General features: G+C 42.3%; 1 protein-coding gene across 1 annotated transcript in view; it reads right to left on the bottom strand.

The window, feature by feature from the left end:
• Positions 1 to 1,509: 1,509 nt before the first annotated feature.
• The window catches only part of NMNAT3 (nicotinamide nucleotide adenylyltransferase 3), a 74,285-nt gene continuing 65,115 nt past the window's right edge, over positions 1,510 to 10,679 (bottom strand). Inside the window, exon 5 of the mRNA XM_084638470.1 lies at positions 1,510 to 2,396. Within this exon, the coding sequence (XP_084494596.1) occupies positions 2,047 to 2,396 (350 nt within the window). The 3' untranslated portion in view covers positions 1,510 to 2,046. The remainder of the gene's footprint in view (positions 2,397 to 10,679) is intronic.

The following is a 10,679-nucleotide window of genomic DNA, read 5'->3' as shown; positions in this document are numbered from 1 at the left end:
GAGCAGAAGGGGGATCAGGGCTGGGGCAGGCAGTTGGTGCACGGGGAGAGGCTCAGGGGTGCAGACTCCGGGCAGGTCTTACCTCAAGCGGCTCGCGGAAACAGCAGCATGTCCCTTCTCCGGCTTCTACGCGGAAGCGCAGTCAGACGGCTCTGCACGCTGCCCCATCTGCAGGCACCACCCCTGAAGCTCCCATTGGCTGCGGTTCCCAGCCAATGGGAGCTGCGGGGGCATTGCTTGGGGCAGGGGCAGCATGTGGAGAGGAAGCCCCTGGCTGCCCCTATGCATAGGAGCCGGAGAGGGCCATGCCGCTGTTTCCAGGAGCCGCGTGGAGTGGCCCCCGATCCTGCTCCCCGGCTGGAGCACCGGAGCGGGGCAAGCCCCAGACCCCGCTCCCCAGCAGGGGCTCGAGGACCAGATTAAAATGGCTGGTGGGCCAGATTTGGCCCGCGGGCTGTAGTTTGCCCACCCTGATCTAGCTACTATATGAATTATATAATTGTGTCTGGCAACCAAAATGTTGCTACAATTGAAAATATATATAGCCACCTGACTATCCAAACACTTTATAACCAACAATATCTGATCATATCACCAGTTAATGCTGCATTTGTTGTTTCTTTTATTCTTTTTCCTTAAAAGTATTTTCTCAACTATTAGCTGTCCAGTAATCCAGAGGACACAGCTGAATTAGGCCTTCCCATATCAGGCCCAGAGAAAACAGGTTTTTGGAAAATATCCTCTTTTATTGCAACTTCTAAGCATTATACACAAAGTAGAATGCAGCATGTGTGTGCTATGAAAGCCAAAGCAAAACACAATCTCATTGTTGAAATGAATCCCATGACACCAAAAGAGCATATAGTGTGAACAATCATTGTATTGAATTTGTATGGTTTTATACAGGACATCCACAGACTGCTGAGTTGGGAAAACTCAAAGATTACTTAAGGGAAAGCGGCAGATAAATTTCACCACTTCCCATAAATTATTAACAAAATCTTTCAAAACTTTGGCTGGCATTACTAGGCTTCAGAACTGCTGAGACATCTCTAGGGGCTATTCATGCAAGAAGGAAAGGGAACAAGAACAGTAGAATCAAGTGAGTAGTTCAGATAATTCTCACCTGAATGCAAGGAAAGAGAGTGTAGAATCTCCAGTGCTGCTCACTCTTCTTGATGTTGACATAGGGGGCATGGCTGGGGCTCCCTTATAGCTGGGCTGCCATATCAACAGCTTCAGGGTTTTGACAGCTAGTTGCTCTAAACTATGCCAGGGGACTGGACTAGCATATAGGACTAAAAGCAAAGCAAAGAACCCCCTTTAAAGGTCTCATTATGAGCTGGATTGAAAATAATGGGATTTAAGCACATGCCTAAGTGCTTTCCTGAATCAGGGCTTTATTTCTGATCTGCCAACATATATACGCACAAAACTGAACGGTATTAAGTAATACAGTGAAATAATTTTTTTCAGGATCCTATAAAGTAGAAATGTGCAATAACTATGTACATTTTAGCAGTTTATTGAAAATATTCCTGAGAAGGAAAATGACAATAATTTTACTCTCACTATCTGCGAATGGCCAAGACCACTGAAACAGTTCCTGGTATTAGATGATTATAATACGGGAAAGCACTAACTACAGCCCTTGAGGTCATTTAAGTCATCACAAGAATCCCTCAACAATTACTAAAGATTTTAATATTTGTGTTAAAAATAGAAGAAATGTAATGTAAATTAACTCTTAGTGGAGATCTTAAAACTGACAGCCCTTTGCACATAACAGCTTAGGAAAGCATGACCTCAGTAGTAATATAATACAAAAACTTTTCTGAATTACTCTACAAATGTTCAGAAGTATAGCTAGTTGCATCTCCCCACAACCTACTTCACTTTCCTCCATACACAAAGATTGTGCCTTTGCAGGGATTTTCCAAAAATAAATGCCATTGTGTTCTCCCCATTTGGTGGAATAAAGACGTCAATCATTTAGTGTGTTTATCATTGTGTTGTGTAGTTTAAGAGGCTGAAGTTAAATCCCCTTTATTTTCCCCTCTCATTCTCTTCTGTGTAGATATTATAGTGCTTAATATAGGAAATGACAGAATCTGGAATGAGGTACTTCACACTTAGTCCTTTGCATAAAGCATGTCGTATATGCGTGGCACTGATTTCATTCTGAATCCATTCTGTGACCAGGTGGATATTGTGCTGGAATCGAGTCAGAAGTTCTGATTCACTGATGTACTGAACAGGGTCAGAGCCAGCACGGCTAATACACACCAAACCAAACTTTTCTACTATTTCTTTAATATGCTCCTCCTTCCAGAGATTAGGTGTACTAAACGTCTTCAGAATGTCAGCTCCGCAAAGCAGCTTTAACTCTGGGGAAACTGGAAAAGCAAAAACAAATGGAAGTTTTATGAAGATCCTTATTAAACATGAAAAAAAGTTGATGAGATGACATTAAGTTTTTCACTTATTTCTGGTATTTTACCCAAATTTCTTTTGAAAAGTTACATGAAATATTCTGCTTGGAAAAAGAGTAAGGAATTTAAGACAGAGGTCCACTGTCTAATCACCAGTCAGATCCCAAAAGAACCCAAACTCCATTGGCCAACTATATCTTGGCCCATAGGATTTAAAAGGTGATCTGTATGATTGTAAAGGACAGTTACTGCAGTATTTTTTATAAGCAACAACGATGAAATACAATCAAGGGGTATTTAAGGGCATGAATTTGGCTCATAGGGTATTAGGCTGGATAATAGGCCATACATTGAGAAACTAGTAGTCCACCCATTGAGGTTCTATTCACTACTCGATGTAGGCTTGATCTTATATTCAAGTTAATGGAAAAATCCCGTTGACTTCCACAATGAAGGATCAGGCAGCTGGGGTGCATACAGCTCCCACGAGCATTTTAGCCGTTTCATCTATGCACTGGGGAGTGATGATATCTCTCAGCTGTGAAGTCATTCTGTTTTTTCCAGAGTACTTCTGACCGAGCCGAGGCAGCTTCCAGCATTTTCCCAGAGCAACCAAACTTAATATTACTGTTGTGTACTGGTAAAGTAAGGCTATTAGAGACCTTTCTTCTATCTCAGCATCATCTCCTAAATATAGGTTAGGAGTAATAAAATCTAGTAATATTAAATCAACCTTTTTTAAAAAGTGAAAAATAATGGACAAAAACCCAGAGACCAGGAAATGCAGCATTAAGGCTGCTACTGCCCTTAATTCACCCTGTTCCATGGGAGTACATCAGTCCTCGCAGTAGGCAAGATCACATATTTTTCCAGTACCTGGTAACCATACATGCAAGAGGTGGTGAATTCAGGACAAACCAGAATTACTGTAATGTGGATGTTCTTCCTTTAGTGGTTTATCTCAGAACCTCCTTACAATTATTCTCAAAGTAAGTGTTTATGTTTTACATTTCTGCTATGTTTTGTTAGGTTTATATCACAATTACACACACAAGAACCATGTTAAAAGGACATTATTAAGATTGCAAAGTCAAGCACTCAAAAGTTAGGAAATTAAGGTTGCCTGTGAACCTTAGTGTAGCCCCTCTGTGCACATGCTTTATGACACAGTCTTTAATTACATGTTCATACACACTTTTTTTCCCACAGGACAGTCTCATTCAGTACACAGAGTGGACAGGGCTCATCTAATCATCAGCTTTTCATTCCCCCCGCCCCCCCCCCCAGTTGTTCAATGTGTGGCCCCATACTTTATTTACTGCACTCTATTCAAACCCTGCTCCAAAGACAGTGGAAAATTATGACAGTGATTTTCCAACATTAATTTTTTTCACAATAAATTATTTCACAATACCCTTGTAAGCTGAGGAGACATTATCCCCATTTTACAGTTGGAGAACTAAGGCACAGAGAGATTAAGTTAAAAAGTATCTACTAATTTTGGGTTTCCAATTTGAGATGCCTAGGACCATATGTAGCATTATATAGTGTTTCATATGTTCAAAGCATAGCTTCCATTGACTTCAGTTGCAACAGTGAGTGCTCAGCAATTCTGTAAACCTGACACCATTCCCTCAAATCAGGTACTCAGAAAATGAGGAACACACAATTAGTGATTACCTGGTTTCAGTGACTAGCCTAGCATCACTTAAGGAACTTTGTGGCAGAGGTAGGGATAGAATTTAATTCTCCAGAATAGCATTCAACTGCCTTAACCATGAGATCATCCTTTCTCTTCCTACAATCTTCTATCTCATTCACTACACACCTTCCAACTTTCGTAGTAGGTTGCCATCTTCCATGTGAACCAGCACTACAGGGGGATGGCATGCTTTTTGCCTGTGGATTTCACAGACATTAGCTGACAGCAGAGGAATGGTGAGACTTAGAATTTTGGATTCCATTTCAAGCTCTTCAGAGGAGTGTGCTCTAGGATGCCAAACACTGACCCCTGCAGCTCCATCTCCTCCAATCTGTCCGGGCCCAATCTTGTCTTTCCTACTCCTCATCCCGGACCCAATTTTCCCGTCTGGACTCCCTCTCCTGCTCTCAGTCCCAATCTCCTTGCTCGGCCATTCCCAGTTATCTTCCACCAGCACCTTGTCCCAGTATCTCTTTGCCCAAGCAGTCTCTGCTCCCTGCTCCTCATCTGATTTGTCTCTCCCCTCCCCACCCCACTGGCCTCCAGTGACTCCCAACCTCACATTTACCAAACCCACAGTCTTCCTCCCTGGGCTCCTTGTCAAATATCAGTTTCAACCTCTTACCTTCTCCACCCCCACCACCCATTTCCTTCTCTCTTTGCTCAGCAACTCCCAGTTCTTCTCCTGATTTCTGGCCCCTCATCAGATCTGTCTCTCTTCCCCTTGACCTACTGGTTCCCAGTCCCACTCTCTTTGTTCAACCAGTCCCCGCCACTTTGTTTCCCTCCCTGGCTCCCAGTCCTAGTCACTTTGCCCAACCAGTCCCAGGCTCCTACCCCATTCCCAGTTTTCCTCTTTCATCCCTTACCAACTTCCATGCCAGTTCCCTCACCCCAGATTTCTTGTCCCAGTCTACTCTCCCTGCCCCTCGTCCCCGGCCCTCGATGCTAGATCTGGCTCTTGTCCCTCTGCATCTGAAACAGGCAATTTCCTCCTTGGGCACTCTGGGCAGGGCCAGATTAACTTTTTGTGGGACTGGCGCCAAACACAATTGTGGTCCCCCATGGGGCAAGGTGCAGGATGGTCAGTCCTCCCACCACAACCGCACAGCACCCTGCAAACCACACCGCTCGCTCAGTGCCCCCCACCCATAGACCTCCCTACTGCCCACCCCTTCCTCACAGTCCCACCATCACAGCTGCACAGCACTCCATATTCCTGAGGGGGTTCTGCACTAAAAAATTAAAAATTCTGTGCACAATATTTTAAAGTTCTGCACATTTTATTTGTCAATAAATAAATGTGGAGGCGTCAATACGGCAGTGGGGAGCACGACCACTGGTGGCATGGAGGTGGGAGATTACCCTGCAGGGTGGGGGTGGGGTTGGGGCGGAGCAGAGGCAGGGGCTTTGGAGAAGAGGAAGGGCGGGGGCGGAGCAGGGGCAGCTTTCCTGGCCAGCTTAGCCAGCCGGGGGATCGGGCTGGCTGGGGCCCCTTCTGATTGTGGGCCCGGCGCCATGGCGCCATGGTAAACCTTGTACTGACCCCGGGACACACTGAGAGGACAGGAGAAACAGACTCCCTGCTCTCAATTCAGGTGCCCAACCGGGCGCTGTCTGCGATCATAGGGAGCAGCAATTACAGGGAAAGACCTGCTCATCTCTCAGCTGGATAAAATCTTTGGGAAACAGAATGGAAAAGCTCCAACAAGTCTCTACTGAGTACTTGTGAACTGCAATTTTTCAGAGGCTTATAACTTAGCCAAATTTAGGCAGATATTCATGGGGGTGGCAAAAGGAACATCCATGACATAAAGGTCACCTCCCTGCCAAATATCAAGTCACTGCTCCAAAGCATGGAGGCACAAGAGTGTCTCAAAGAAAAGGTCACCAGAATTTTTTAAAACTGGGTTAAATGCTGTTTGAAATGACTGGGTTCTTTTTTCCTGTAATTTTCCAGCAAAGTTCAGCCTGAAACAGGTACCTGGCATGGCAAATTTCATCCTGAAAGCTTAAAGCTTGGCAAAGTTAAAAGCAACCAAAAACTTTTAATGGGAAGTGTCAGACAACCTTAATAATATAAGGCAAGGTGGCACAAAGCCCAGATAGACTAAGCATAGGATTGGGAAACAGAAATTCATAAGTTCTAACCCAGACGCTCAGTGAGCGTTTGGGAAAGTCTCAACCTGTGTCTGTCTCAGACTTTGCCTGCAGTAGGGATTTGACCCAATTACAGCCATTGCTGGCCAGCCTCCATACACCCTATATAGGCAAGGCTGCTATTTGCATGGGTGAAATTTAACTTACTTTCAAGGAGAACTTTACACAGAGGTCTGCTGTATCACTCTTACATCGAGCTGATGCACATCATTCTTAAGATGAAAAAAGATATAAGTACTAATTAATAATACTTTTAGGGCCAGATCTGCCAATAGAGCAAAATATGTGGGCCCCTCACAGTGTTAAGTCCAAAGGGATCAGAGATTCACCAGCACAATCCCCCTGGAACACCTGCTCCTCCAAGGAACCTGGAGACAATAGATGCAGACCAAAAAGTAAGCATTGGCAGCATAGGAGGGAGCAGGGCCAGGCAAAGCAAGAGATAAGTTGATTCAGCACATCTCCAAGGAGCCTTTATTGACAGGCTTCTATGAAGCCCCAGACAGAACTTCAAGTGACTTTCCCCCTGGCAACACACTTAGGAGAATTGGGACAGTACCACTGCCAGCCCCCCTTGAGGATTTCGGGGTGTCAATGTCTCTATGTGCTACAGCTGGTCAAAAAAAGTCAGAAAATTCTTGCCATTTGTCAGTTAAATTTCTAAAATCAAAAATTCTTGACCAGCTGTATCACAGTAAGGAGGGTGGGCTGGCAACTTTCAACCCCTGCACATTCGCCGGTTAAAATGGGCCCAAAGCATTTAAAAGGGGCTCTGCAATATTACAAAGAAAAACAGCAGCAGCACCAAAACTCTACACATGCATGGTGCAGGTGTTGGACAGAATCGGAGCTAGAATCTGCCCACAAAGATAAAAGAGGGATGGGCAATCAAGTTTAGCTCAATGCAACCAGTAGCCACGCTCATCTTTAATGTGGAAGTAAGGCCTGCAGAGATTGCAATACCCAGCATGCAATGCACCATCTTGATTCTGGCAGCCAGGAAACTTGCTCCATTTTAGGTGATTTAGGTGCAGCCCTTAGAGTCTTGGCATGTTTTCCATGCAGTTAAGAAAAGTCTGAACGTCTCTCAGCATTATAAGAAAGGATATTTTTTAATATGGTACTGTGCAGTTCTCAAAGGTAGTTAATACTCGAAGTATTTAATATTAAACAGGAATTGTGCCATACTAGAAAACTACAGTATCACCTTGTCTCCTTCTCCAGAACTGTTGTGATGTCACCAGCACTGTACACAAGGAACAGAAAGCTTGCTGAGAAGCTCCATTGCTTATTTAAAAAGACAACTAAAAGGTCATGTTATCGGTAGACCTATTGGGTCTCACAGCTGCCTTTCATTACAGGATAAATGTAAAAAGCAACAGAGGTCCTTTATGGAATAGATAGCTGAAACAACAGGGGCCTCAACCCAAAACAAAGTCACACACAAGTCTGGAGAAGGAGAGAGATTAATGTGGCACAAGAGGCGGTGGTATGACTATGATCATTCAGAGGCAAGGGACTGATTGGATTGGAGAGGTGTATCTGTGTGTGAGAGAGATGAATTGAAGAAACCCCTCAGAAGCACACAAAGGAAAGGAGCAAAGTGCCAAGGAGATATCAGAACAAGCACTGGGAACACAGTCCTGAGTAAAAACCTAGAGAGAGTTTTTTGGGCTGAGTGCTGGTTAACAGAGGCTTGGACTATGAGCAATGAAACTATCTCCTGTTGTTTAATTCCTCTGTGTTCAAGGAAACAGGACTTTGTAATTTCTTCTTGTGATGCTGTCTAATTAAAATATGATCATGCAAATCATTGTTGCTCCCATTGTTATATAATTGCAACAAATCTTATACAAAGTGTGATGTATGGCCAGAAAGGGTTAAGCAGCTTGCAGGCTAACTGACCCAGAGTCAATCATTAGAGACAAGTTAGAAAAGTATGTGAATGGTAATTAGGGCCAGTCCATGCTAGATAGGCTAGAACTTTGAAATGCAAACCTGTATTGTTAGAAAATTGGAGGTGATACTAATTGTATGTGTATATTTACATCTTGTCAAACATTAGGAACTGACTGTTTACATGGCTATCTGTCACTATAGCTATTGATTCAGAGATAAAAATGGAATATTAACATTTAAATTAACTGTAAACAGGATATCGCTGTGTTCGTCTCTCTTTGAAATGTACAGCAAATCACCTGAGAATGATGGAAAATGGGCCATTGCCTTATGTTAACCTGTGTGGATAATTACCGGCAATGCTTAGGAAGTAGATCTACTTCAAAAGTACTCATAATTGTCTATTGTTTGCCGAAGGACTCTGAGCTGTCACAAGAAGGCCTGAAATTGTATAAAGATGCGATGGGTCCCAATCCTTTTAATCTCAGATCTGCTTGATGCTTCATGCAGGGGAAGCTTCAGCCACAAGGCTGGACCACCCTGAATATAAACATTTGGACTATAACCTATGAACTAATTCTGAAAGAACTCTTTGCAACTAGAAAGCTCACCATCTCTGCTATGAATCTGAATTTCAGAAATTGTAGTCATGTCTGTAGGTATACTGATCTTTTAACCAATACTCTTTCTTTTCTTTTTTAATACATTTTAGTTTAGTGAATAAGAATTGGCTGTAAGCGTGAATTTGGCTAAGATCTGGAAGATTCATTAACCTGGGAGGTAATGTTTCTGATCCTTTGGGATTCATAGAACTTTCTTATATGATGAATAAGATTTTCAGTAATCCTCATCATCTTTGACTTGGGTGTCTGGGTGGAGGCCTGAGGCTGAGCTTCTTTTAGGGAACTGTGTTGTTGGCTTCTGGGTAACCAGTGAGGAGTTATAGAAGCTGTTTAGTGCTGGCTTGGTAAATCTAAGTACTGGAATATCCACCAGCTTTGGGGATTGCCTGACCCATTCTTTGCAGTTCACCCTAATTGAGTGATCTCAGTTGGCTCCCCTGGGACGCCAGTCACACTTGTAAATAAACAGGACTCATCAAAGAAATATCCAACTCCATCATCAATTTCTCCACCTGTCTGAAAGTCTCTGAATTTTGGCTAACAGCACAATTGAAAAAGGAATAACCGTGCAATGAGACAAAAAAGCTTCCATAAAGAGTCTCTAGTTGGTGTGTGGCTCATTAGAAGGTAGCAACATTTTCTGTTTAAAATGAGGTAGATGGCTTTTTCATTATAAAAGGCCAAAATAAAATAAATTTTTTAAAAAATCCTGAAGTAGACTCTGGCCTGTGTCCCAGATACTACATAATACTACATCACAAAATGCTTTATAGCTTTAGCTGGTTTGTGCATAGCATTCTCTCTCTGAAGGTACATGCACTGCCCTTTGATAGATTACTTTAAACAACCAAGCTTGCCATAAGTTCAAACTACAGACAACACACTATCCATCCTCACAGAAAATATCCAAACAGAATAAGAAATCCTTTGAAAGAGGAAGCAAATCTTGGACTATTGTCCAAATTTAACAAATGGCTAGTTTTACAAAAGGCTGCCAATATAACCAGCACATTTTTCCCCAAAGGCAATACAGTGAGGAAAAAAATAATGTCCTTCGACTTTCAAGGACATCCTGCAAAATAATGATCTCCACCTTTCACAATTGATAATAGATCTAAAGCCCAAATGCCCACAGACCAGTGCTCCAATTTTTGATGAGTACAACAGCCTTTATTTCAGGCCATGTCTCTATAAATCCAAAAAGAAAAAAGACTGGGAAAATTTTTGCAAGTTTTTGATTGGTGTGACTGAATCAATAATGGACAGAAATGAACTACCATACTCTGCAATGTCATTCAGGGAAGAAGGACAGGGTTAGCCAAAGGAGAAACAATCATTAACACAAAGAAAGGAGCTGGATTTAAGATCCAGCAAGCTTTAATTAAGAAAGACTGCTGTTGGACTAAGCCATGTAAAAGCATTTGAAAGGTGCCAAATTTATTCATGTAAGGCAACTTGGAGACTTGAAATGCAAGGAATTCAATTTCAAATAAAACGAAGATCAAGTGTCTCATAAGCAGAAAAAGAAATACTGTATGTGAAGCTTAATTCAGTGAATCTATCAAGAATGTGAAACCCTGCCAGAATATCATACAAGGGACTGAGGGAAGAATTAACGTGGAATCAGCCACCATAAATCATTTCTAAGTCCTTTCAAAGCAAATTATTAGCAAACAAATTCCAAATTATTAGCAAACAATACTGTTATAGTATTTACTGTAGTTTTTGAAAAGAATACTATCATCATTAAATAAATAATTAAAGTATAGCAAAAAGTTCCAGTGCCATCAGGAAAAATAATTTGGAGATTCTCAACGAGTTAACTTTTCAGCAGCTATTATCTTCATTTTACATCATCACAAC

The sequence above is a fragment of the Lepidochelys olivacea genome (assembly GCF_965140295.1).
Source record: "Lepidochelys olivacea isolate rLepOli2 genome assembly, chromosome: 9".
Taxonomy (NCBI): Eukaryota; Metazoa; Chordata; order Testudines; family Cheloniidae; genus Lepidochelys; species Lepidochelys olivacea.
The sequence above is the reverse complement of the archived record's forward strand: the minus strand, read 5'-3'. Positions and strand labels throughout refer to the sequence as shown.